Source organism: Aptenodytes patagonicus, chromosome 22 (genome assembly GCF_965638725.1).
Source record: "Aptenodytes patagonicus chromosome 22, bAptPat1.pri.cur, whole genome shotgun sequence".
NCBI lineage: Eukaryota > Metazoa > Chordata > Aves > Sphenisciformes > Spheniscidae > Aptenodytes > Aptenodytes patagonicus.
The window spans coordinates 5901456-5928885 of NC_134970.1; the positions used below are offsets into that span (position 1 = coordinate 5901456).

A 27430-nucleotide genomic window follows, 5' to 3' on the forward strand; every position below is an offset into this window, starting at 1 on the left:
CGTCTCCAGCTTGGCACACCAAGACCAGCACAACGGGCCACGGGATGCTTGGAGGGCTGTGTGGCCTAAAGGAGAGGTTGGGGACATGCTGGGATCATGCAGTGTCTCCATCCATGGAGGGATGGAGGAGGAAGGTGGACTGCAGCTCACTTCAGGGAGAGACGATCCTGCGTTGGGGTAGAGATGGACAAACCAACCTCTCCAAGTCCTTCCAGCCCAGGATTCTGTTAATAAAAAGATACTTTGACCTCAGCAATGCCTAGATGCTCCAAACAAGGTCTCTGCCTTCTTCCCTTCATGCTTTTGGTGGGACAGGTCCATCTCCGGTCTGTGGGTGGTGGCACCCACGGCACCACAGGGTGCTGATGCTGCAGAGCAGCTCCCCAGGGCACGAGCCCCAAGCAACCTTTCAGGACGCTCTCTTGGAGGTGGGTCTTCCCAAAGAAGCTGTCGCAAGCCGTGGGCAAGTTTCATTTCTGCCATCCGCCTCTGTCGGGTGAATTTTTCAGCTAAAATTGCTTATCGCCAGCTGAGCACAGATATTTGGGCTGCGCAGGTTGCACGGACAGAGTTTGCAGCTCCGTCCCTCCACGACCTCTGCCTGCAAGGGGAGCTAGCTCATCCCGACTCCCGTGTAGGGCCTGCACCCCAAATTTCTCCCGAGGACACGGGTGGCAGAGTCCCCGTGCTGCTGTCACACAGTGCCATCTTGTGGGTCCTGCAACACAGGCTGGAGCCAAGGCAAGGAAATAAAACAGGCGGCGGAGGGTGTCTCGGTCCGGCGGTGAATCTGGCTCCATCCGCGGCAGCGCTGATGCAATTTTGCTCCAATAAAAGCAATTTGGGAGTGGGAGGAGGCTGGGCCGGAGCGGGGATGGTGGTGGTGATCGTCTGCCTTTGGAATGACCGGGAGCAGTTCATGAGCTGGTGCTGTGCCTCGGTTTCCCCATGATAACTGCCTCTGGCTTTCTTCCCTAGGCGCTTAGGGAACCACAGCAAGGTGTTGCTGTTAGCAGCTCCACCGTGTGTCTGTACCCACCATGCGTCCGTACCCCGGGTCCAGAGCTGTTTTGAGATGGGACACCCAAAAACCACCCCCCAATCCAATGGCACCAGCCTTCCCCTCCCACGAGGCTCTGCAGGCTCCCCGCCTCACTGTCACAGGAAATTCAGCATTTTTTAAAAAAAAGCATGTATTTGCCTTAAATTCTACATTTGGGCTCTTTTCTCTGCGTCTTTTTTCTAGCCCCACGAGGGCCAGAATCACTCTTTTCAGTTTGTTTCATTCATTGGTTTTGCCAATGGTGCCCCTGGCACCAGGAGCTGGGGGCTTCTGGCCCCCCAGACCCACTCTCAGACTCCTGGGGGGGGGTGGATGGAGCCGAATCCTGCCCCACTCCCCCCCCGGCCTGGAGCTTTTCCACGGCAGCAGCTCACCCAGACCCGTGCGATAGCTGCAATCCCAAAGATGCAGCAGAGCTGCTGCTTGGGGGTTTGGCAGGGTTTGCTTTTGCAGGCAGCTGCCCCCTCTCCCTGCCTGGGAGAGGAAAAGGGGATAAAACAAAATGAGGCGCCTCCGCGCTGGGGGGTGGCCTGGGGACAAGCTGGCGTCGCAGCAGCCTGCCAGCGCCTTGTCCTCAGACACAGTCCAGCAGTGGGGACACGTGTCCCCTCCCTGGGTTCGGGGTCTGAACCTCCTCCCAAGCCCAGAGCCACCCAGCGCACACAGCAGTGGGAGCGCAGGGGCGGGCTGAGGCTGGACAGCTCAGCACAGCAGTGAGCACCACGTGTGGGTACCGCACAGCCCTGGGCATCGCCCTGAGCCAGGCTCAATGGGTGCTGCAGCCGTAATCCTGCATCCCCCTCTGTGCCACCTCACTGAGGACGAGGAGGAGCCAGGAGCATCTCCGTCCCTGCTCCCACAGGCTGGGGCTGTGCTGGGGTCAGAGCTGTCCTACACGTCCCCTTCTCCCTGGTCCATCGCCCCTGGGGGGTGTTTTCCCCCGGAGCCAGGTCGTGGAGGGACTCTGGGCAAAGATAACCCGTGTGCCACCTCCTGCCTCCAGCACGGGCAGTGCTGCTCCTCCAGCCCCTGTTGCAGACACTCACCCCAGTCCTACACCAACGTCTCCAGGTGATGCAGAGGTGCTCAGAAAAACTGCCCTGCTCCTGCGTGGCTGCCACTGCAGGGAGATGAGTTCAGTTCACGGCCGCAGCCATACCCTGATGGCATCCCCAGTGCTGGCAGATCTCATCTGGTCCCATCCGTCCTGTTTTCTTTCCCCCTTCCTCATGCTTCCCAGGGCTGGATCAGCCCTGGAGAAGCCAAATGAGCTACAAAAGACAGGAGACAAGGGAAGCAGCAGCCCTGCTCCCTACCAGGACTGTTACTAAGCTAATATTCGGCACCTGAAGTCATCTGAGGGCTGCTGGAAATCTCTGGTCCTTCTCCAGGGAGGGTCTCCAGACTCCCGGTACTCCCAGTGCTCAGGATAAGCCACCAGCAATGTTACCAGGGCATTGCACAGAGGAGCAGACACTGCACCTTACCGGTCCGTGTGCCCTGTAAAGCCAGTGTGTACTGGTTGAACTGGTCCAGGCTGGAAGATCACCTCCACCGATGCTCCTGAAGCACCTGTGGGCAGCCGTGCCCTGAGCAAGCCCCTTGCCGGGACCGATGCTGGATGGAGGAAGGGAATCAGAGGATGAGGGGAGACAGAAGGACAATAGGGGTGACAGGACAGGACCGGGAAGGACAGAGAAACCCTGATGCCCGTGGGTGCCGACAGCCCCAATGCCCATTGCTTTAGCTGTCTGCAACCCCAAACCTCAGACAGACCCCAAAACCCACCCCAAGAAAGGAAACAGAGGCAGAGAAGAGACTTGGTGAGAAGAGATTTGGTAAGAAGAGACTTTTAATCGGACTCCGTTACAGCTGTTACAGGGTTTCTCTCGACTGCCAAGGAGTCCGGCCGGCACGGCACGCGTGGTAAATACACCGGCTACGAGGATACATGGGACGAGTTACTACGAGATCTGTGCTTTTACCTGTACAGGAGGGTTTCGCCAGCGTTGTGCTTGGCCGCAGGGGAAGCGGCCGCATCCTGCGTGCTGCCGTGGCTCTGCCCGGGCTGTGCTGTGTCACCCCCAGCCACCAAGGCCACCCGGCTCTGCTCCCCGCTCCTGCCAGTGAGACCCAGGCTCGGGGAAGGATGGGGGACAGGAGGAAGGCAGTGGGAGTTGCTCTAGGGAGGTGCTGGGGTTTAACGTGACCTGCCGGGGTCTGGGTGGGGGCCAGGAGGTGAAGCAGGGGCTGTTTCGGAGGGATCAAGGGGAATGGGCCAAGGGACACCCGGGGAAGGTGCAAATCAGCAGAGCACGGCCAGCTCCAGCCATCCCCTCTGCTTTGCACCAGGGTCAAGGGCAGATCCAGCCCCCGCCCACAGCACCGGCAGCAGAGCCCCATGCTCGGGGATGGAGCACCCCAGCTCCAGCCCTACGGGGACTGCACGCACCCTCGGACCCGCAGCACAGTTGTCACGGGGTGGGCACCCTCCTGCAAAGCTCCTTTCTGCCCTCGGCACCAGCCATCCCCTCTCCAGACCCACTTAACCCCTCCCCAGCTCTGTCCCCAGAGAGGGGACAGGGTTTTGACCCCTCCTGATCTACCCAGCACCTCATTGTCCCCCAGCCAGGGACACCGTCCTGCTCTGAGCAACAGGATCCGGGCTGGGAACCGAGGGGGGGAGCTGATGGGGGGGGGGGCAGGAATATTGGCAGCGGTTTCCCCCTCCCTCTCCCACTGCCCGGAGGAAAACTGAAAAGTGTCTGTGCTCACAACTAGCAGCTATTCCCTGTGCCTCCGTGGAGAAAAAGAGGGAAAAAAAGTGATTTCTAGGGCTAAAAGCCACGGGGGGTCGGCCCGATCCACAGCCCGGGACCCCAAGAAGGTGCGTGGAGGGAGAGCCTGCCCCGGCAAGCGGGAGAACCCCCCAACACAGGCTCCAAAAGTGATCGAGTACAGCGAGAAGTGAATCCTAAACAAAACACATCCACGCACACATACACACGCACATCCCCACGCACGGCATCTACAGACGAACACGCGCACGCTCACACGGCGACGACACGGATCACTTAAAATTTACACACGCACACCCCCCAACACCCTGTGTCTAACACCGAGCAAATGCCACGAAGAAATACAGTATTTCCACTGATAAAAATAAAGGTGTCGTCCCTCCTCCTCCTCCTCCTCTCTGCTGGATCCCCAGGGCAGCTGGACCCTCTGGGGCTGGGCGGGGGACGGCCACCCACCACGCACGAGAAATAAAAAGGTAAAAATATGTCCCAATATACAATGAGAATTGATCTGTACAGCACTGGGAATGAAAATATGTCACGGGCCACTTTGGAATACGGTTTGTCATTTAACAGCATTTACAGTGACATTTACAGAATAAATATACAATCGAAATAGAGAATCTCTAAGTTATTATTCCATCTCCTCTCTCTGTATATATTTTATATATATATATAATATAGCTTTTTTGTTACCTTCTTATTGACTTTGCCTCTTATTGATGCTGCAAGAAGAGGGGAGGAAAGCGAACGCCTCCCTGGCTGGTTTGGGAATGGTGATGGGAGAGACGGAGGGCCGGATCCTTACCCCCAGGGTTTGAGGAGCATCACGCCATGGGAGCGGACGGGACTAAGCACTTTGGCTACGGGAGGTGTCCTGCTCCGTTAACTCCATGGGAGCTATGGTGGGAATCCAGCCCCCAGGCTCAAGGGCATCGGGAAGGTGACATTGGGCAATGATTTGGCTCATCCTCTGTTTTGCTGGTTGGGTGGAGGAAACTGGGGACAGAGGGAGAAAGAAGAGATGGGAAGGAACATCTTGCCTCATGATGGGGAAATGCCACAGGTTTTCTGCTTCTCCCATTTGGAGATGATGCGGTGGGGATATTTCTGTGTCCTTCTGCACGGGCAGGGGAAGGAGAAAGACAGAGGAGGGGATGGTGAAGGGGGGACTGCTGGAGGAGAGACAAGAGCATGGCTGATCCTGACCACGCGGGGCTGGTGCTTCTCAGAGCCATCAAAGACTGAGTGCTTTGTTTCAGTCCATGCCTCAATTTCCCCCCCTGGAAAAGTGGCTATCGAAGGGCCTGGGCTAATTGTCCGGGAAGAGTCTCCAGGTCACCAGCCGAGCTCATGGAGAAGGACTATAAATAAAGGATCACAACCCACAAGACAAACGTCATGGTGGGGGACCTCCTGGCCCCAGGGATGCTAAAAGAAGTCAAGGATGTAGTGAATGGACCAGGTACTTTCTGCCTTCGCCTCCCAGCAGAAAGGAGAATTGAGGTGGAAGAAAACCCATTGATAGGAAAGCAAAGGAGAGAAGGGCTCGTGGGCAAGCACCCACAAACTCGGCCTTCGGACTGGCTTGAAATACCACCACGCATGATCTAAGCCCAGCAGGACCAAGGATGAGGAGCTCCCTTGGCTTTTGGAGGCCGTAGCAACGTGCTGAGAGGGAAAGAGGCTGCAAGCAGGCTGCTGCACCCTTGTCCCCATGGGGAAAGGAGGAAGACGCCACGTAATACTGGTATCCTTGACAGAAATGCTCGGCTACATGTAGGATTCAGGGAAACGACCCTCAGTCCCAGTGGGAGAGACTCTGAGCTGGGAGATCCCAACCTTTCCTAGGTAGCATGAGGAGAAACAACATAAGGTCACATTAATCTGGTCCCCAGATAACATGGATGGGCATGACAGAGGCCCCTGGGCTCTAACAAGGGCTCACCAGCCTGGATCAAGGGCTAGCGGGGACACCGGGACCTGGCACTGCTGCTGCTCAGCAGACCTCTGCTGTCCCCAGGAGCTGGTTACCCCCATCCGAGGGCTGGTGAGCCCCTGTGGAGATGCAGTGGGAGGCAATGCAGACCCCCTGGCTCGAAGCTATGAGAAATGAGAATGTATGTCCAGAGATAATCACGGCCCAGCTCACCTCAGCTGGTGGGTGCAAGGGAGGTAAGTCAGGGGGTGGTTTCCTGAGAGCTAAACCAGGACTGTGGTAGGACTGGATACCCCACAGCTTCTCTGCTTGTCCCTCTGGGACATCTAAAGAGGGTGGCAAGAGGAGACGATCACCACGCCAGGGATTTTGGTTCAGCAGAGCATCCCACATGTCAGGAGTAACTCCAGGAGAGCGCTCCTGACCCCCGTCGCAGTAACCCTATCCAGACCCCACACACGCTCACACATCCAAATCACCCTCACTTCAGAGGTCCTTCTGCCACTCAGCACGATAACTGCCTAACCACGGAGCACGCGGACCACATCGTCCCATGGACGCGACATCTCCCTGTCTCAGACCAACCCACAGACACTGTCCCCATGCTGGTGGTAACAAAACACGTACCAAGGATCCACCATCCGCAGTCTCACACATTGCAACGTCTCAGCCAGCCCCGCGCTGCTCCCTGCCAACCCTGGTCAAAATTTTGGGGTTATTTGGGTGTGTCCACAGCTATAAAAACTACAGGAGATACAACAACAACAACAACAACGATGGTGACAACAGCAGCACCTTTTTGTGCTATGAACATCGATGGTTAATTGTGCTCGTTGGAATAAGGCCATGACTCCTCCCGGCTAAAGGACAACAGACAGGGAGGGAAGAGCGCTGGGTTACAGGAGGAAGCGTGGTTGGCTTTCCACCCGACACCAGGTCCTTTTTCCAAACATCAGCTGCTTAGAAAAGAGAGATTCTTTGCTTCAGATTTGAGCTGTGCGAGAACAACTCTCAGAAAGATATTGCAGCATCTCTTGTTCCTCCTCCCTTCCTCGAAGGCAAGCCTGGGGGATCCTGCCTTTCAGATGAGGGTTGTCGGAGGAGTCCTGCCCCTCCCGCAGTCCCTTCTTCCCGATGTCACCTTAGAAATGGCTGCTTTTGGTTACGATTTTGAGAGGGGTTTCTTCTTCATCTTCCTTATTATTAATTTTCCTGTTGCCTGGACAGCCAGGATCCACTCCCCAGTGACCTCCTCTCCCGGTGGGGGTGGTCGGCAGGCAACCATCACAGTTCAGATTCAGGGGTGCTGGCCAGTAGGTACCCACTCCCGTATCGTCCGTTGGGGGCACTGCTCATTTCCATGGGGGAGTTGCTCCCGGGACCCAGGTAGGAACGGTGCGTGGGCATGGGGGACGGGGTCTCGCTGGGGACTTTGCTCAGGATGAAGCGGGTCTCATCATTGTCTTCCAAATTGGAGATGTCCTTCATCATCCGGCCCTTCTTGTAGGTGACAGAAAGGGCGTTGGAGCCGTCCGACACAAGGTGGAACTGCCGGAGGATGAAGACCAGAGGCAGAGGGAGGGATGCCAGGATGATCAGAGAGATGAGGATAGCCATGGCCCAGGTTGGGTAGAAAAGGAACTTTTCTGCAGCCTGGAAGAGACAGATATTAGTGTCAAGGGGCTGTTACAGCAAAGGTGATGCACACCAGGTACAACGTCTCCTAAGTGCTAGGCAATTCCTGCTGCCTCCTGCCAGACTTCATCCTCAGGGCACCACATAAAGCTATCAGAAGGTGGGTTCAAATCAAGGAAAAGGACATGGTCCTGCACACAGCGCGTAGCTGTGGAAGCAAACCAAAATCCAAGCTCAAACTTCAGCCCATGGTCAGAGCTGGAGACTTCTGGGCAGTGTGGACAAACCTGACTGCTTGCAGAGGACGAGCAGCCACAAGCAGGACATCTCCCAGCAGCAGAGGGGAGGAGAAATGAGCAGAGCTGTGAAGAGCAGGGTGGTCTGCAAGCTCTCAGCTGCCCCCTGCTCAGCCTGGACCTGGGGTGGAGGTGGCTGCAGGGAAGGGAGCTGTGCTCACCTCCTCTCTGATCCATGCACTGTAGCCCGGGGGGCTCACTCCCAGCTGGATGATGCTGGCGGTCATGAGCACGGCCATGCAGATGGGAGAGACGTACTTCCAGGTGTAGTAGTAGAACTGATAGGGCCGGAAACCCAGCATTTCCGTCAGCTCCTGCATGAACCTGCCAAGAAGAAGAGATGGAACCATGCCGTTCCCCACCTTCAAGTGACAAACTGCCTCCCAGGAGCCCCCGTTGTAAATTATGCTCAAGGTAGAGCCTGAAGAAGAACCCAGCTGATCCAGGCAAGCATCTCAGTGTCCTTCAAGCCTGTAGGAATGGTTGGGAACCTCCTAAGGAAAAGGCCGTTTGAGCATTAGCCAAAGCCTCCTTTGTTCTGGCCAACTTATGAACAAGGACAGGCTCTGGAGGGAACAAGGTCCCCTTCCAGAAGGGCCTGGAAACCTCAGACAAAAGGATAATCACAAGTGACAGAGCACCACAACCAACAGTAGATACCCACTAGAAGGACCTGCTCCTGGGGCTGGGTTACACCTAGGGCAGGGCAAGAGGATCAAGGTGAACTGAGTTCCTGCCTCTATGAGGTAGCTGCCTCTGGGGCATTTGCTCCATCAGAGCTGGCCTCCTGGGGAAAAAGTCATATGGAAAAGAGCTGGAAGGAGGGGGTTTTTTAAGCCAGCAGTTACAGCACAGTTATTCTTTTTGTTGTACAAACACCTTACTTCTTGGTGCCGTAAATCCAGGCCACAGCGATGTTCTCCAGGATGACCACGACCGTGAGCGGCAGCGTGGCTGAATAATCGTCAAACATAGTGACAAAGTAATTCCCAGAGCGCTGCACAAAGATCAGTCCCACCACGAAGGCAAAAATGCAGCAACCAACTGTGGGGAGCAAACGGGCATGGTCAGCAGAGCACCCCAAGGGGAACCGAGGCCTCCACCACAAGGTCCATTCCCTGCATTAGCAGGGCCCAGTACACATCCACTGTGTCCACACTCTTCTGGAGCCACTCCCCAGGGCAATGGGGACCCTCCACCCCTTCCCCAGGAGGTTGCAGGAGAAAAGACCTCACCTGTGAACACTTCCTTCCGCACCTTGAAGGTGTCGATGATGGGCGTAGTGATGCCTGACATGGTCCCGATCATGCTCCCCAACCCCAGGTTTATCAGCATCAGGAAGAACATGACGGACCAAAACGGTGAGGCTGGGAAGTGGGTCATGGCTTCTGTGAAGGCAATGAAGGCCAGGCCAGTTCCTTGCACCGACTGTTCAGGGGGAGAGAGGACCAAAAGATGAGAAGAAACGTGTCAGGGACACAGCCTGCAAGAGCCCCTGCACGCCTCAGGTCTCTCTCATTGAACCACTCTTCAAGAAAAGAAAAATCCAGTCTGGTACCCCATCCTGGAATCGGTGATGACCCTGCTAGACTCGCTATGGGCAAACCTTTCCCCCATCCCAGGAAGGACCACTGTGTGCTGGGGAAGACCACAGGGACAGGGAATTCCCATCCCTGGAGGGTCTCTCAAAACAGTTTTTCCAGATCCACGTGCCAGGGTGACACAAGTCAAGCAGCTCCTACCAGGGAGAGGCAATGGGGTAGGTGACCTCCTGGTCCTACTAGGAGTGCCACCAGGTACCTTGTTGAGTTCGTCCTCCAACAGGCAGGGGTCCAAGCCCAGTTCTTTGAAGTGCCCTTCTTTCACTGTCATGATCACCCTGTACATCTCATTGTAGTCCTTGGCTGTGAGGTGGGAGAAGTTCACGTGGGGTGGGATGAGGTCATGGCTCAGCACGTTGGTGTTCAGGTAGCCCAAGATCTTCTCAGCATTCCTAAGGGAGAGCAGAGCCTGGTCACCCAGAGATGTCCCCTTCCTCCCAGGGTGGAGGACAGGGCCTGACCATTCAAGCCCTTTGCCCCAGGCAGGATGAACCTCCCTGGGTCATGTTACCCAGGTCTCAGCCAGAGGACCTCTTTGCAATTTCCCAGGGTGTAAGTAAACATTGCATTAGGCCACATGACAGAGGATGCAGATGGGGGCCCACCAGGGAATGGGCTCTCCGCGCTTCCTTCTCAGGTTTATCTCCTCCTCTGGGACTCCACACTGCATGGCCCAGATTTTTATGGATGCAGCTCACTGTCTAAAGATAACAAAAGATATCCAGGTGCACAACTTCACCTTCCTCCAGCTGCTTCTAGGCTACAGCATAGCAGCTCCCTTAACCTTGCAGACAACTGGACCCTACGATGAGTGGAAACTGGGGGAAACCCAGGTGATGTGACTAGACATGTTGGATTTACCCTCAATTTGCAGACTAAGAGCCCATCTTAGGGCCAGATTTTAGGTTGGAGGAGCTGAACACCCAACTCCCTCAGCTACAGTGGGACATGTTTGGAAATCCACATCTTGACTATCAGGAACCCGGGTCCACCAAAACACAGTATCACCCAGCTCCAGAGCACTTACTCGACCGCCCTCAGACCCACCACAACCAGCAGTAGCAAAGACCTGCCCACCCCAAACAGAGAAAAAGCAAATCTTACTCCACCACACATTTCTCATTCATGATGTTGGCCTTGAAGCCCAGCACAGCAAATACAACCAGGGTGGCCAGGACGGACGTGAAGAAGTTGATGAAGGAGACGAGTGTGGCATCAAAGTGGCAGTTGTTGTCCTGCTTGTTGTAGCTGGAGAAGGCGATGACTCCTCCAAAGCCCAAGCCCAAGGCGAAGAAAACCTGTGTAGCTGCCTCCCGCCACACCTGAGGGTCCAGCATCTTGTCCAGCTTGGAGGGGAGACAGAAGAAGAAGTTAGGTGATTTGGTGGCCCCACAACTCATCCCAGTGGAGCCAGAGCTAAATTAAAAGGCTGCTGAGCCTACAACCTGGGCTGGATTTGGAGCAGCCATGGACATGCTTTGATCTACCACAATCAGGTCTTGCATTACCCAGCACTCATAGGTCCTTTTTCTCTTTCCCACAGAGGGGAAAACTGAGGCATGGAGAAGGGCAGGCGAAGATTTGACCTGACTGTGTCTCTGAATGCTCCATCTGCCCCAGACCCCAAGCTGGGTGCCCGATCTCCCAGTGCAAAGTCCTACATCTTCCCAGTGGGGCTACCCAGCTGCCCTGGGGAGCTGGCATCCCCGTCCCCCCACCCAAGGGAGCCACGCGCCACCCAGCGATGGGTCTCCATCCTCCCCCAGCCACCTCTTGCCTCTGGAGCGCCTGGAGCACTTGAAAATCAAACGTCTCGGCTGGCGGGTTTGCTTAACCTCCCGTCCCCCCCAACCACATCCTGCCTCCCCTGCCAGCCAGAGCCGCAGGCTGGAGGTCTCCGAGCATCATTCATCAAGAGATCATAATTAACATCTTCTAACAGCCTCGCCGGCTGAGCTGATTCATTTACATCTCTGCTTAATTAATTAGTCAATGGATGCATACCACCAGCAGAGGTTTTGCTGCCAGCCAGCATCTTCCCATGAAGTCTTTAAATATATCGCCTTGGGCACCCCCACACCCCGACCCTGGCGTCTGGGCACCTAAAGGTGACGGGAGTGATGCTAAGGCTCAAAGCAGCTCCAGGGTGGTGAGTTTGCGAGGCTCTCAGCTGTCCTGGCCATACCCCGTATTTAGGGTGCTGCTGGCACATCCTGATGCTATATCAGGATCTCCGAGGTAGTTTGGGGTTGGTACTCTGGTTTTTGGGGTGGGGAGCATAAGGGAAAATAGGGTGTGATCAGCCGGGAGGAGAACCTGCTTGGAGTCTGCTGGGCTTGGAGACTCTTACCTTGGGCGTGAACATGTGCATGATCCCATCCACCGCCCCACGCAGCAGAAGTCCCCGCACCAAAAAGCAAACCAGCACCACGTAGGGGAAGAGCGAGCTGAAGTACATCACCTAGGGCAAGAGGAATGCAACACGGGCACAATCTCGTTTCCTGCCCGCTGAGCTCAGCCACCTCCCCATCCAACCCAGGGACAGCTCAACAGGGGTGAGAAGGGAGGGTTACCCTCCCCAAAATGAGGTCTGCTCCTCAGGCAGGGCAGGATGCTGCAAGTGCTGAAGCTCAGGTGGATTTGCAAAGTGCTTCGACACACTTAAGAGAGAAAATCTGTTGGGGCTGCTGAACGCAAAGATGCCAGTGTTGGCTCAGAAGATCCCTGAAACAGAAATTGCTGGTGCCTGGGGGAGCCCGAGGGAAGGACAGCTCTGCACCCCCACCCCAGCCCCTTCCTCCAGCATCTGCCAAGGGCTGCAGGCAGCCCCAGCTGGTTCCCGGCACAGGGCATGTTTCCAGTGCCCTGATCAGCAGACATGGATGGGGCTTCATCCCGGGCAGAGGAGACCTGCTGCCGTGGCCCTGCTCCTGCAGCTCACTCCCACCCCCCTGCTCTTGGGGCCACGGGGCAGAAGTCTCATCGCCCTCTGCTACCTGCTAACACACGAGAGGTTTTGCAAGAGCACGTATGGAGACAGGGAAGTTCAACTGTCCCAGGAGACCATACCCTTCTGCATCTGACCCCACTGCTTACACAGCCTTGCTTGAAATGTCAACGGCCTCTGCAAGCTAACGGCATCCCTCTCCCAAAGCTTTCTGTTCCTCCCTGCCCTGCTTCTCCTGCGCAGAGTCCCAGTGCTCCCCCTGCGAACGCGGGCTCAGCTCTCGCCCCTACATCCTACAAGCATGCATCAAGATGGTGTGCCTCAGGGGATCGGACAGTTGACGGCCCCCGAATGCAGGGGCTGGGCAGGCGATTTGGCTAGCCTGACAGGGCTGAGCCCTGGGCCATGGCTGCGGGTGTCAGTAGGACTAAACCTCTTCCCTACACCCTTTTTTGATCTTATTCTGCATCGCCCCAGAGACGGCCCCAACTCTGAGTGGGTGGGAGCATCCCAGGGGACACAGCATCCTCCAGCCACCCCAGATCAGGGCAGGAGAGCATGGTCCAGGCAGGAGGTTTCTGCTTCGAGGACAGACCCCAGGCAGGCTCAGGTGGCCACCGATACCCACCTTCCCCGAGGACTGGATGCCTTTGATCATGGCTAAGCCAACAAGGCTCCAGGCCACCAGCAGACACAGGGTCATCTTCCAGTTGAGCCCTCCACTCTCCGAGATGGAGTTGGAGATGTCCAGGGCCTCCCGGTACCAGAAGTAGGTGGTGGCCGAGCTCCTCTCGCATTCGGTCTCCACAACTGCAACCGAGCAGAGGCAGGGGAGCGTGAGGGGGCTGGGGGAGAGTCACCCACCATCTCTTAGGGGATGAATGTCAATTAATGTCAAAGACCTGCCGGAGCCGGCCAGGGAAGGCAGGCACCCCTGGAAACTAAGGGACAGGAATTAATGGGGCTCATTTTTAGCAGGAAAAAGAAGAGACGGGACATAAAGCCATTGTCAGGTGAAAATAAGATGTTAAATACAGGGAGAGACATTTGCATTTGCTATAAAACCTCCCAGAGTGTCCCAAGGAGATACTCAGATGCTATTAAACACCATTAACTCCATCAGCATCTCAGTCCGGCACTGATGGAGCAGCCAGGTGAGTCCTGCCTGGCTCTCGCTGCCTCCCTCCATGGTCCTGGGTCAGATCCTGGCCCTGAGCACTGAGGCAGCCTGGAGACCCGAGCTCTGGATCCCCAAACTGGCATCAAATCCCACCAGTGGGACAGACCCCGAGGGGAGAACATGGGAGAGACTCGTCCAACCGAAGGGAAACATCTCCATGTGATCAAGGCAGCTGGACCGGAGAGGACCCAGTACCCCAGAAGACACCTCAACCTCCGGTGTCCCTACCTGTGATAGCTACAGATGTTGGGGGTCCCCAGTGTCCCACAGCCCCCCTTCCCCGGGAACTGCTCCCTCCCAGCCGAGCCTCCCCCCGCGCCAGCGGCCGTCCCTTACTGGCCACCGAGCCGTTTTTCACGATGGGGCACTCGCTCCAGGGAAGAGGGTACTGGAAGGACTTAAAGAAGTAAAAGATGCTCCAGCCGATGATGACGTTGTAATAGAGACCGACAAAAAAACAGACCTGGGGGGAGGAAGGAGGACATTAAATCGCGGGGCAATGACACTGTCCCCAACACACCTCCCACCGGGCAGGGACCCGGGGGGGGAGCAGGGCTGTTGGGATCAGGGGAGGGGCCCATTCCCACCCAGCCCTAAACACACGGGTGGAGCTGGAAAAACTCCCCTTGACCGCTCAAACCTCTGCACAGGGCCCCTCGAGGTTTGCTTCCAGGCCACCCCCCCCCCCCAATTCACAGCTTGCAAAGCCATCCCACGCACCCCGAGGCAGAGGCCCGAGGGGACCCATGGGTGCACTCACGAGGCAGCTGGCATAGCCGATGCCCCCCAGGCGAGGACAGATGTAATTCCAGACGCCGATGCTGCCCCGGCGGATCCGCTGCCCCACCGCCAGCTCCAGGAAGAAGAGGGGGAGCCCGATGATGATGAGCAGGACCAGGTACGGGACCAGGTAGGCACCTGGCAGAGGAGAGAAAGCTCATCATGGACCCGTCTCTGCCTGCTTTCATGAAGCCAAGGATGAACGGACAGGGATGGACAGGCAGGGCAGAGCTGGGACAGGCTCTGCCTGGTCCATCGGTTCATTTGCAATGGATCTGGGAACGCAGATCAGTGCTTGGGCAGCAGAGAAGACAGCCGTGGAGAGGAGCAAACAGACAAGCACGGAAGGGAAGGGTGCAACATCCCCTGCCAGTGTGGGTACATGTGGGGTAGACCCCAACACACCTAAAGACACACCGCATCCAAACAGGCACATCGCCCCACACGCAAGAAGACGCCTCTGCGAGCCAACCCATGGGGACACGCACACGTTCCCGGCCATCTCAGACACACGGGCAGGCAGGAGCCCTCCTTCTCACCCAGGTCCTGCCTGCACATGTGTGTCCGAGCACAGACGAGTCCCCTGTACCGACACGAACCCCCAAGGGACACCCCGCGTTCCCGGCAGCAGCATTCACCACACCGCGTGCCGCCCAGTACGGAGCGAGGTCCTCTGGTAGGGGTAGAAACAGCTCAAATTAGAAACTCGGTTAATCTCTGCCTAATTGAGGAGGCCGGAGAGAAATTAGCAGTTCCTGAAGCACAACCAAATGGCCGTAAAGGATGCGATGACTCATGCTGCAGCGCCCAACTGATAAATTACTCCAACCTCCTGCTAGGGGCTGAGGAACGGGCTCGGGAGCACGTGGCTCGCTCCTGCGGGGCGGCAGGCGATCCAAAGGCATATGCCGGAGCCCGGTTGCTTTGGGCAAATTCCCAGCTGGGTTTACGCCTGGGTGACAGCCACCACCCCCCGGCCCCAGGCAGGACCCGTGGCAGCTGATGCTGCTCCGAGCAGCGGCGCTGCAAAGTGGTTCAGCCCGCAATAGTGTCACGAGCCGCGCGCCCTGGCAGCGGGTTGGGGATTGATGGGTTAGAAACGCAGGTGGGGAGATAAATTAAGATGCAGCGGCCCAGGGCGATTAGGAGGACGAAAGGAGAGGCAGAGACCAGGGCAGAGCTGGAGCCCGGTGTAATTCGGGAAGGACCACGAGCATTCACATCACCTGCGGACGGACAGAGATGAGACGGATGGACAGATTCAGATGCGAATTTGTCCAATATTGGAGATTTTCTTCCTGTGATCTCTGGAAAGATGGGCACCGGCTTATGCCCGTGCATCGCCGTGCTCGGCAGCACCGGCGTGGAAGCGCGGCGGGCAGCACTGCCAGCCTGGGCTGGCTCCCGGCACACCGAGACCTGGAAATTTGGCTCCAGCCCATCTTGCTACCAGCACACAGCGGTTCTCCCCCGCAGACACCCGCTTGGGGAGCAGGAGAGAAAGCAGCAGCCGCCACCACATCTCAGTGCTGCTCAGCACACCCAGAAGTGGTCTGTCCATCACTGCCCAGCTCCCACGTCCGTCTGTCTGGCACCAGCCTCACAGCCTGGTGGGAACCCCAGCCAGGGGCCAAGAGGTTAAACGTGGTGGGAAGAAAAGGCAGAAAATCAGCGTCTGCCCCATGGGACAGGGGAGATGATGCCACTTGGCCAAAAGAAAGAGTGCAGGAAAGCTCAGCAATCTGCTGCTCAAGCCAGTTCCCAGCTCCGTGCCTCAGTTTCCCCACCTGTAAAATAGGGGCAATGGTTGGGGCAGCTTGTAAAGCCTTTTTTGAGACCTACTGCGGGAAGGCGTTATACAACAGCAAGGAGCTCCTGAAACCAGCTGCTTGTCCCGGTCCGTGCCTGGCTCAGTGCCCCTGCGTCCCACCGCAGGATGGGGCTGAGCCGCCGGGTTCAAAGCCAGCACGCCCGTCTCCTCCGCTGCAGTGGGTCTCAGGGCTGTTGTAGGTTCAATTCCCCGTTCCCCACTTCACATCCCATCTGGGCTTTTGTCTAAAACCACTTCCTTAATGCTCCCCGCATACAGACAGCAAATTCAGCCCTGGATTTGCTAGGGAATACACCAGGATGGATCCCAGCCCGGGAACACAAGCTGCTCCTCCTGTTACCCAGCACCTGAGACAGCTGAGGCTAAAGCCCCACAAACATGCAGGACAGCAGAGACCTCAGCATAAGCTGAGAAATTTTCATTCATTGCGCTAATTACCGTTAGTTATTGACTGCTGTGCCAGTGGGGAAACTGAGGCACAGCTGGGTTAAGTGTTTACAGAGCAGCAGGACTCTGGATCTCCAGCTTCTGGGTCTGAGCTCGTTCCCAATCTCATTTAATCAGCAAAACCTCCTTGGAAGTCAGAGGCCAGATGCAGGGAGCTGTGTAATGAAGCCAGCAGGGCCGTATCAACCCATCCCAACCCTGAATTTACCTCGGGTTCTGCCTCCGACCTCCTTCGAGCCATGCGTACAACGCTCCCCGCTGCAGCCGATGCACACGCGCACCGGCACGTGCGATGCAGCTAACGCAGGCGTTCAAGCCCCGCAACGCCTGCGGATGCTCGCTGCAACCCAAGACCACGCTGAGACCCCCCCCCCCCCATCGGCTTTGCAACGCGGCGAACACACCGCACGAAGCCGTGCGGCACCGAAACCGAGCCTCACCTGGACCCAAACTAGGGCGCCGGGAGCTAAACGCGCCGGTGGCTGGGGAGGTGCTGGGATGCAGGAGCCGGCCGCAGCGTGCTCCATCCCAGCTGGGAAGGGGAGGCGATGGGGGTGAGAGCAGCCCCGGGGTGGGAAGTGCTGACTGCACGGGTCTTCGTTTGGGAGAATGACTCATAGTGAAGGTGACACCAGAGATGTTTTAATTATTGAGAGTGCTGCAGGCTTGCCAGCTCCGGGGCTGGGGGCACGCCGAATGATGCAGTGCCGGGAACGAGGCGAGTGCAAGGGGGAGAGGGGAAAGCTGGGCTGATCCTGGCTTCATTCAATGCCGCTCGGCAGGGGCTGCTTCCCATCGCTGCTCAGCGCTGCGGGGGAGAGGACTCAAGGGCTGGGTTTGGATTAATGATGAGCAACTTGCCCTCTCATCAGCGTCATGAAGGTTGTGGGGTCTCAGCACAGCTGGAAGAGACCTGGCCCTCCGGCCTGCTCCTGGAAGCCCAAGGAGGAGGCATGGGTTGGGATGGGAAGACAGGCTGTTCAGAGGAGGATTTGGGAAGGGGTTGGAGCCTACACAACGTGGCTTCAGGACCTAGGGAAGTGGAAGGACTCTCCTCTTCCCCCCCCCCCCCCCCCCCCAGTTTCCAAATTGCCCCAACAGGAATTGGGGGCTGCAGCGAGAAATCCTGGCTCCCGGCCTGGGATTCGCCTTGACTTTGGAGCAGGCAGGCGGACACCCTTTAGGAAAAGGCTGTCCTGGAGGTTCCTGCATCTCTGCACTGATGCACGCACAGTGGCGAGCAGCTCCTGGCTGCCCCTTTCCTCCTTCAGAGCCCAAATAAACCCCGTCCTGCCCCGGGATCCACACGGCGACGTGCAGCGAGGCAGGATTGGGCCATACCCCCTTCTCCAAGGGCTAAGCCCATCCCTGCCCCATCTCTCACCTCCTCCATTCTTCTGGCAGAGGTAGGGGAAGCGCCAGACATTGCCCAGCCCCACGGAGTAGCCGATCTGCGCCAGGATGTACTGCAGCTTGCTGTTCCACGCCGGCCGGTTCTCCGCGTCCAGCTCCTCCTCTCCATCCTTCTGCTTGTCCCAGGTCTCCCCCGTCACATTGAGGACGCTTCGTTTGTAGTCCACGGGCTCTTCGTGGGCCAGCAAGTCGGCCACCGACTCGGTGACATGCTCACTGCTGTGCTCCCGCTGCGTCACCTTGCTGTTCTTCGGCATCGGGACGGCTCCGCGCAGCCCCGGGGGGCGGGATGGGGTGAGGAGAGAAGATGAGTGTCCCACAGGGAACGGCACCCGTGTGAGCTACAGCTCGGGCCTCACCTCCTCTTCATCAGCAAGACCTGGGTGGGGAAGGGGTGTACAGAGGATGAGTTGGTTTTGCTTTACCCCAAGGGTGTCCTGGTGCTGGTGGGAGCGGCAGCACCAGGGGGAGAAGGGTCTCCATCATCCCATGCCTTGGGGACCTCCCTCTGGGCTGGGGGATGCTAAGGGCCCCCTTCTCCACGAATGATGGACCAGGAGCAACCCCCTGGTTCAGCATTCATGGAGAAGAGCCTCCCGCAACCCACAGGAGGGAATTTCCCCGGGCTGCAGGGGACGGTGACAAGCGATGGAGCCGGTCACATCGCCGTGACACCTCTTTTCTCCTCCAACAACCCCGTTCCCGGGCCAGCAGCACTGGCAAGGGCTGACACCACATCCAGCACCAGCCAGGGCTCTGCCCTCCCTGCCCCGCTCCCTCCCCTCCTGGCCCCTCGGCAGAGCCCGGGCTCAGCCCCACGACAGCTCAAAAGCACTGGGGGGACAGTGACAAATTCCCGGGCTCTCTCTCCATCCCTGGACATTATCAGGAGTGACTTAAAAGCCTGGGAGCCTGCAATTAAATCTTCCCAGGCAGCTTTACAACAGATAACGGCTGCAAAACAGCGGCAGCCAAGGCAAAGCCATCAATCGTCCCGGCCCCTCCACCTTCCCAGCCTTCATCGTGGGCCAGCCTTGGCCAGGGAGTGCTGTACCAGTCCCACAGCACCCGTGCGGTTACACCAGTTACACCAGTTTGCCCCCGCCGCCTCATTCCCAAAACCGATGGCACCAGATCCCACGGGTGCAGGGCCGGGATGGGCGCAGGCAGGGTAATTCTTGGACCTGGGGAAGGGAGCGTGGGTTCACCGCCGGCGTGGCGATGAGTGGATACGCGTGGTGGGTCGCGTTTGCAAACAGGGCAGCTGCGTGTTTGCACCAGGGACTCCTCCGGCTGCGGGAGCGATCCTGCACGGAGGCCTTTCAGGGGGTGCCCACAACCCGGCTCAGCCCTGCAGTGTTCACCCCCGCCTTGAAAAGCTTGGGGGCATCAGGGAAATCCACTCTGCTGGGCTGGGGCTCCCCAACCTGGGAAAGCACCATGTCCCTCCTCACCATACTGGGAGAACTGGGGTCAAACTGGCAGCTCCCGCCCAGCTGGGACCGTAGAGTTTCACCAGCTGGGGAGGAGACACAGAAAACCCACATCTTGGGGGAAAAAATGACTCTCCCAAAGAGCCACGCTTGCTTCTTTTCTCTCCCCTCCATCCCCGCTTCCCAGGGGACACCAGGCCGGTCACCAACCCCTGGAAGAGTGATGGTGCCATGCCCGAGGACCTGTCCCACCCCAGCCTGGCCGCAGCATCATTTCACCCTCACCCTGAGGGCTTTCTCCTTCAGCTCATACAAGACCCAGGTGACAGCTTACAGGTGACATTACACAAATAACCCATCAGCGCAGTCCTTGGAGCAGCCAACCCTCGGTGCGGGTGGCCGGTCTCTATCAGGATAGATAGATATTCATAGGATCATAGAATCATTGAGGTTGGAAAAGACCTCTAAGATCATCGAGTCCAACCGTCGACCCAACACCCCCATGTCCACTAAACCATGTCCCTAAGTGCCTCATCTACTCGTCTTTTAAATACCTCCAGGGATGGGGACTCCACCACTTCCCTGGGCAGCCTGTTCCAATGATGATACCAATGATGATGATATCATCCAAGATGATACAGGATGGGCGATTCGGGATGGACCTCCCACTGTCCCCCCTAGGCAAGCAGAAGGAAAACTCTCTCATGTTATCCCAGAGCCATCCCCAGCTCTTCTTTCCTTTGGACAAACATCCATCTTTTTGACCCAATTCAGCCCCAAGCAAAGCCCGCAATCCCAAACCTTTCCAGAGCAGGGGGTTCAGCCCAGGCACCAAAGCCCATCCCCAACCATCGCGCCTGGGAGGGAAGCAAAGCATCGGCAGCAGGAAACCTCACCCTCCCTCGCCCTCACCTTGGTGTTTTTTCACCCCTGAGGAAAGATCTCCGTTTGCCGGGCCCTGTTCCTATTAGAAAAGCTATTTTCGGCTGTCAGCTGCATCCGTTGCCAGGCAACCGTGTCGGCTCCACATCTTTCCTGGATCCGGCTCCTCCGGAGAAGCCGCTTGAATTATTCTTTCAAGCCTGGCCCAGCAATGTTTAATTTCCTAACGAGGGTTCATTCACGTAAACCGCTCATGGCTCGACCGTGGCAATTATTGGCACGTGGCTGCCTGGGGCTGGAGCATCCTCAGCCAGGATGGGGACAGGCACAGAGGGTAGGGAAGGGCCTCATCCAGCAGCCAGGAAATCACTGGGATTTCCATCGATTTTGGATCAGGCTCTGTATAGATTAGTGCAGACTGGTTGAATCACCCACAAGTTGTTTGCTGCTCCCTGTCCGCTCAGCAGCCGCTTAAGCTCATTCTGAGCGAGGGTGACTCGGACCTCCAGGAGGACTCAGCCTCGGGGGCTAAAGTCTCTCTTTATATTAGGGATAAACCCTAGAAGACCTAGGATCTGCTGGCCGAGCCCCCAGAGCTCAGTGCCCCATGGCAAGGGCACCCAAACTGCTCACCTGGGACAGCTCAACCCCTCGGAGCAAAGCCTGGGAAGTGCCCGGCTCCAGGGAAGGCAATGCTGAACCAGGCCAGCACGATGGGGTCAGGACCAGACCCCACAGCATCTCCCTCTGGATCTCTACTTCTCCCCCTCCTCAGTTTAGGTCCCCCCCAGCGTCATCCTTAGGAGCTGAGAGGCAGCAGGACACAGCGGTCCTTGAGGAGCAGGTTTCTTCAAGCACCTCCAAAGCCCCAGAGGCTCTCAGCGTCTTGGAGGACACTTGAGACAGCAACGTTCCCAAAGGATTTAGGGATCAAAAGGGGTGCTTGGCTGCTCTCCTGGGGCTGGGGCAAGGGCTCTCTAGGCATTGGGATGAGATGACACCGGAGGATGAGATGAGGGTAAATGGAGCAGAGGTACAAGTCTTCCTCCCCATGGGAGATGCACCCAAATCAAACTAGAGCAGGGGCAAAGCATGATAGAGGTCCAAATCTTGATCCCGGCATGGCTCTGTCCCCATGGCTTGCTTGGGGAGGTCCCGCTGTCTCTCAAATGGCTCAGCCCCAGCCTCGTGATGGTGGTGTTGCCCGGAGGAGATCCAGGCCTGAAGGAGAGAGGACCGTTCCCGACAGCGATGCTGTGACCATACCCAACCTTTGCCGTCCACGTCCCTGCCGGTACCGTGAGATGAGCCCAGCCAGAACCAGCACAAAGCCACTGACCCACAGGGCACCAGGACCCAATCCAGGGAACAGTGAGGTCAACAGGGCTCTTCCTATTAATTTCCCCAGCATTTTGTATCAGCCCCAAGGTCCGCACCCCTCAAACTGGAAAGCACAGTCCAAATCCATCTGGGAAAGGTATTTCCACTCATTTCTTTGATTGAAAAGGGAATTTAATCAAAAATTCATCTGCCAAACCTAATAACCACCCTGCAAGAAAGACGAGGCAGATCAGCTGACAACCAGGAGCTTTCCGGGCTGGAGAGAGACAGAAAACCCTTGTCGCTGACAGATGGAGATTCAGCTTGTTTACTTAGCCTTCATGACCTTAATTTTCTTAAATGTGCATTTTTTCCTTTCTCTTTAGAAGGCAGATTAGGGTCTTTCAGAGCTCACGACTTGTAATAACCTCACTTGCACTGCCAGACCAGGGGTGCCTTTGCACCCATCGCCTTGCCCAGGTAAAACCAGTGTTGATGGCACCCACGCAGGTGCCTGGAGAGGGACCGTGGCTTTTCCCACGGCAGGACCAGGGAAAGGACCAGCTTGTGCTGGGGTCAGTGCCACTGTCTCTAGAGATCACTTGAGAGCAGCCAACAACATCCCACGGGGCGTTACGAGGGGAGATGTTGGGGAAAGCATTACTGCGTTGTCCCCGGGGATAACTTACCTCCTGCATCTCCCACCGCTCGGTGTCCCTAAGTATCTCCTTGAATGGGATTCCCACTTTCACGGTCCCCGGTGGGTGCCTTCACATCCAACCCCTTGCAGGACCTCAGCCCCCGTGCAAAGCAACAACCATCCCCCCTGAGCCCTGCTCCCGTATCAGACTCGCTGGCTGAGCCCGGGGCTCCTGCTTGCACCAAGTGACAATCCCCCGTCCATGTCCCCCCTGTCCAGGTGAGGCAGGGGTGGCCTCAACCACTGTAGCCCTTTGCACTGACAGCTCAGGAGCCACCGCTGCAGTGGGTCGAAGGCACATGGCAATAGTTTGCCGTGGTACAAGCTGGATTCACCCCACCCAGGGAAGGGGCAGAGATGGAGAAGCTCCTGCTTTGCTACACCCAGGGGGTTTAATCCCTGCCCGGAGGCTCCCATCGATCACAGCTGGAGATGGAAACACCCACTGGGGAAAAGCCGCTATTTGGGATGAATGAAGACCTCCAGGAGCCGAGGGCACCGCGTCCCCCAGCCCAGCCCCACCAGCAGCATCACAAATGGTTCATCGGAGGAGGGATGCTCCGAGCCGTGCGTCTTGCCTCGGCCCATCCTTGCTTTCTCGGGAAGGCAGCTGGGGCAGCTCTCTCCTCTCCTGTGTCCAAATTTGACACTTATACCCTGTTTGGGTCCATAAAGGGGAAACTGAGGCAGGAAAACACACAGGCTGAGGTTGGGTGAATTCAAAATTAACATTTAAACCATGGGGACTCTCTGCTGGTCCCTCCCTACCCTACCACCTCTCCTCCTTCAGCTGTGACCCCGCTGCGCTCAGCTTCCAGGCAAATCCCCAGCAGCTCCTGAAGGAGAGGGGAAAGATGCTCCTGGCGAAGCATCCAGCTCACCGGGCCCGGGAAGGTCCGGCTCACTCCATCAAGGTCACAGAGCAGGGAAGGGGCCAGAGGCACAGAGGGATTTCAGGAGGTGGAAGGCCACTCTTCGGGTTCGGGCTGGGAGACCTGAGCATCAATTTGCAGCTCCCCACCTTCCCCGAGACGCACGGGGCCAGGGAAACCTTGCACCCAGGGCCAGGCTGTTTGGTGCAGGTGGGGAGACTGAAGCAGGGAGGGGAAGGGACGGATCCAAGGTCACCCAGGAAGCCAGAGAGCCAGGGACGGAGAGGTGGAGGGAAGGAATGAGCATCCCTCCCATCGTCCCTCTGTACGCTGCAAAGCCAAGCAGCAAAGGGAAGGAGCCCCGGATGCACATCTCGGCTTTGAGACCAAATCACGAGAAAACCAGCTCCAGGCCCCTGTCTGCTGCTGCCTGCGGTCAGGAGGGCCTCTGCGATGGGAGAGGGATCGCCCTCGCGGAGCGGGTCCTTCGGGAGGTATCCCACCTTCGGGAGGTATCCCACTCTTACAAGCCGCAAGAAATCAAGGGCAGAACCCTCCCAGCAGCATCCAAACTCCGCTTCAAACCCCGAGAAGAGATTTTTGCCCCACGCAGAAGCATTGCAGCTCTGATCCCCCCAGCCCTGCTCCGAGGACCTTCCTGCAGCCTCTGTCACGCGAACCTCCCTTCCATGAGCCAAGGACGGTCCAAGATGCCTCCATCTTAAATCTATTCAGTGTTGGGGCTTGCTCCTCCCTGCTCGTCCTCTCTGGCTCCACGGGGAAGGTTTCTGCCATCCGGGCTCATTAGGGCTGCTCCCTCTCTCCCCTTCTTTAAACAACCCCTGTTAATTAGCACCAGGCTCTCACCGCCCTGCGGAGATGACACGCGGTGACTCAGTCCCACCGGCCGAGCTGCATCCCGGTGTGCTCCATCCCTTACACCCACGTGCGGAGAGGCACAAACTTTGGACAGGGTCGGCGCGAGCAGATGGGAGAGCACGGCGGTACCCGAGGACGCCCGCAAGAAGCTTTACTGGAAACCCAGCTCCCAGCCCCGGCGCGGGGTTGAGAGCAGCTCAGCTCCATTTCCCCCGGTGCTGGAGATGCTCTGCGCCACGTCCTTCCCGTGCAAACACTCAGGCCCTCTTTAGCACCGCGACACAGGAGCAGCTGATGAATCAGAGCTGCCCCTGCTTCTTGTCTTACACCTACCTAAGTAGCTTTCGCCAGCAAAAGCGCCCAGATGTTATAAATAACCCCCAGCTCCTATAAAGGCAAGCAGAGGTGGGGCTACCCCAGCCACCACCACCTGCTCCACCCCAGAGGTGGGTGCGTTTCCCACCGCCCCCAGCTCGGGTTTTTTACGCCCCGTGGTAGGTTGTGACACTACAGCGACGCTTTTTCTTCAATAGGTGCCAAGAAACCTTCCGAAAGGGCAGTTTTGCTGATGGGTCATGAGACAGACACAACAGCACCGGAGGAGGGGAAACTTTGGCACTTGGGTTTGTCACGAAGTGTATGAGCCCATTGATTCATCGAATTTGGTCTCCTTTCATCTCTCATTTAGCATCAGGAAAACATACACCAGCTGCAATAGCGTGACACCGTATCAAAGCCAACCGTCGTGATTCCTTCAGGGCTCTGTTTGATTCACCACGTGATCTTTTTCCAGTTAGATCTCAGTGACCCCTCTAAACTCACCCACTCTGGCTGAAGGTTAGTGACTGCACCCAAAACCAGTCCAGGTTTATCCTAAAAGGCAGCAAACGGGCAGTAGCCAAGTCCCTCTGCCAGCTCTGCTTTTCTCTATTGTAATTCATGAAGCTGCTGCTACGTTTGTAAACAAACAAGTCCAAACGCAACCCAGGATGGGGTAAAATCAGAGCCTCTCCTCCCAGGGCAGTGGTTTAGTCTGGATGTGCATAGGTCAGCATCTGATCTAGGGTAAATTTGATCCTCGTGACTCCAGCTCGGCTCTGGTATACGTCCAGATCCCCTGCTCTGTGCAAGCCTAAAGTAGCAGTGGAGTCACTCCAGATTTAAACCAAACCCTTTTATTCCTATTGATTTCAATGGAGACGTCGCCAATCTATCCCAGAGGACAGCTCAGACCCACATTTTCTTTCCCTTCCAAGCAGCTGAGCTGCAGTCAAACCACCATCCAGGTTCCTTGACCTAGTCCCGACACCTCTAGAGAGATATTCGCAAGAAACTCTACGCCCTGCTGAGAATAGCTCAGCTGCCGTGGCATTTCGGGTTTTTTCCTACCAAGACCAGAAATAGTTGCATCAGCTCCTGATGGATCCAAACCTCAGGTGCCTCAGACACGAGGCATCATCCGAGAAGCAGAAGGATTTCACCTGCTGGGTGCTTTACAAAGAGCTGGGACCCGATTTCTCAGCCGGTCTGAGCCCCACGTCCCCAGGGTGATACAAATCTGCACCTGGCCGAGATGCCAGCCTGAAACACGCACCTTTGGGCACATCCAGCGATGCAATAAATGCACAGAGGGGAATAAGGACTCCCCACACCCAATACTGAGAATTGCACAAAACCAGGACCCCAAGCCCTGTTTTTCTGCCTCAAAACCAGCCATCCGCATTCAGGGAGCAGCGGGGGGGGGGGGGGGGGGGGGAGGGGAAAATAAACCCCCAACACTTTGGGGGCCAGGAAGGAAATATTCAATGCAACCGAATGCTTTCTCCTCTCCCAATGTTACTGTCAAGGTCAATCTGGAAGCTGCATTTCTACCCATCCTCAGGCAGCGGCTCAGAGGGGATGAGCCCCCCGCTAACCCCAGCCGGGCAGCCAGTGCCACCCCCCACCCCACCCCCACCCCCCGGCGGCTACCCCCAGCCTCTCCGGGATGGCTTAAGCCATTTGCTGTCTCCAATGGTCTCTCCCCCCCCCACCACCAGCCCTCGATGCCACCACCCTTAGGGCCACGCCTGATGCCTCCAGAGTTAGGGGTCCCCCCCATCAGCCCCCCACAGCTTGGCCCTGAGCACCTCCCCCCCACCCCCCCAAAAAAAAAGCCCCGACAGCAGCGGTGGGGAGGGGGCAAACAAAGCAGGCAGCACCGGGTGAGGCGGGGAGCCCCCCCCGGGAGCGGGACCCCCGAGGCGGGGCGGGGGGGGGGGGGCCGAAGGGAGCAGCCTTACCTCGGCGCTGCGGCGGCTGCCCGGCGGCTCCCGGGGAGGGTGAAATTGACCCGTTCCCGGGTGAAATTGACCCGTTCCCGGGAGAAATTGACCAGGTTCCCCCCGCCCCGGTGCGGGGGGGGGGGGGGCGGGAGGCGAGACAGGGCGGCGGCGGCGGGGCCGGTACGTGGCTACCGGTGCCGCACGGAACCGGGCAGCCGCCGGGAAAGCAGCAGCAGCAGCAGCAGCAGCAGCAGCAGCAGCAGCCGCAGCTGCCGCCTCCGCACCGGAGAAGCTGCGCGGGTACCGGCGGCTGCGGGTACCGGTGGCTGCGGGTACCGGCGGCTGCGGGTACCGGTAGCTGCGCGCCGGGCGGCCGCTCTCCTTCCACACACCCCCCGCCCCGCCACCGCTCGGCGGATGCGCGCTGGGCTCGGCCCGGCCCCGCTCCCCTTCGCCGGAGGGGAGGTAACTCCGCTCGGCTCCAGGAAAAAGAAGAAAAAAAGAAAATCCCCCCCCCCCCCAAAAAAAAAAAAAAAGGAAAAGCGATAAAAAAAAATTAAAAAAATAAATAACTAATAAGGGACACGCAGCCTCTGACGCAGGCTTGAGTCACCAGGGCTGCGCGTCAAAGCTGGGGTGCCGGGCCACCCCCCCCCCCCCCAACCTCTCCGAGGGGGAGCTCTTGCATTGAAAAAAAATAAAATAAAATAAAAATAGCGGTGAGTGCCGGCAGAAGGGGCGGGTTCCGCTTTGCCCACCCTGGTGCTGCGGGGAAAGGCAAAAACCCCCTTTATAATCCGCCCCCCGGCCAAAAAGAGCAGCCCCAGAGGTGCCCTCCTGGCCGCTGCTGTGGCTCTGCCCTGGGGAAGGGGACTGCTTTGGGGGGGCAGGAGGAGATTTGGTCACCCCTTTCCTCCGCGGAAAACTTGATATATCAGAGGAGTCGCTTTGTCTCAGACCACGCAGGGACAAAGGGAGGCAGGAGGAGCGGTCGGGACCCAAATTCTGCTCCCCGTAACTCGGGCGCAAACCCGGAGCCTGGCCTTTGAAGGCAAGCGATGCTCGGGGCTGGCCCAAAGCCCGGTGACGCTCAGGGACCCCAAACCTGACGCCGGGCTCAGAGGACACCGCATCTCCAACCACACCAGTT

The 27430-nt window shown here is 57.6% G+C and overlaps 1 protein-coding gene across 1 annotated transcript; it reads right to left on the reverse strand.

Moving 5' to 3' along the window:
- Positions 1–2897: 2897 nt before the first annotated feature.
- On the reverse strand, positions 2898–26618 carry SLC6A17 (solute carrier family 6 member 17). Its single transcript, XM_076358106.1, has 12 exons — positions 26299–26618; positions 17902–18309; positions 14220–14377; positions 13796–13922; positions 12908–13089; positions 11683–11793; positions 10437–10678; positions 9532–9724; positions 8967–9159; positions 8616–8775; positions 7893–8055; positions 2898–7453 (listed from the first exon to the last, which is right to left on the reverse strand). The coding sequence occupies exons 2-12, from the start codon at positions 18185–18187 to the stop codon at positions 7085–7087; spliced, it is 2184 nt and encodes a 727-aa protein (XP_076214221.1). The 5' UTR covers positions 18188–18309; positions 26299–26618; the 3' UTR covers positions 2898–7084.
- Between the last annotated feature and the right edge of the window lie 812 nt (positions 26619–27430).

Excerpts from the sequence above, each read along its gene's own strand:
- SLC6A17 (XM_076358106.1), bottom strand. The coding sequence starts at position 18,187 with ATGCCGAAGAACAGCAAGGTGACGCAGCGGGAGCACAGCAGTGAGCAT. Across the intron at positions 8,056-8,615 it reads TGGATTTACGGCACCAAGAA|GTTCATGCAGGAGCTGACGG; the intron begins GTAAGGTGTTTG and ends TCTTCTTGGCAG. Across the intron at positions 7,454-7,892 it reads GTGCATGGATCAGAGAGGAG|GCTGCAGAAAAGTTCCTTTT; the intron begins GTGAGCACAGCT and ends TGTCTCTTCCAG.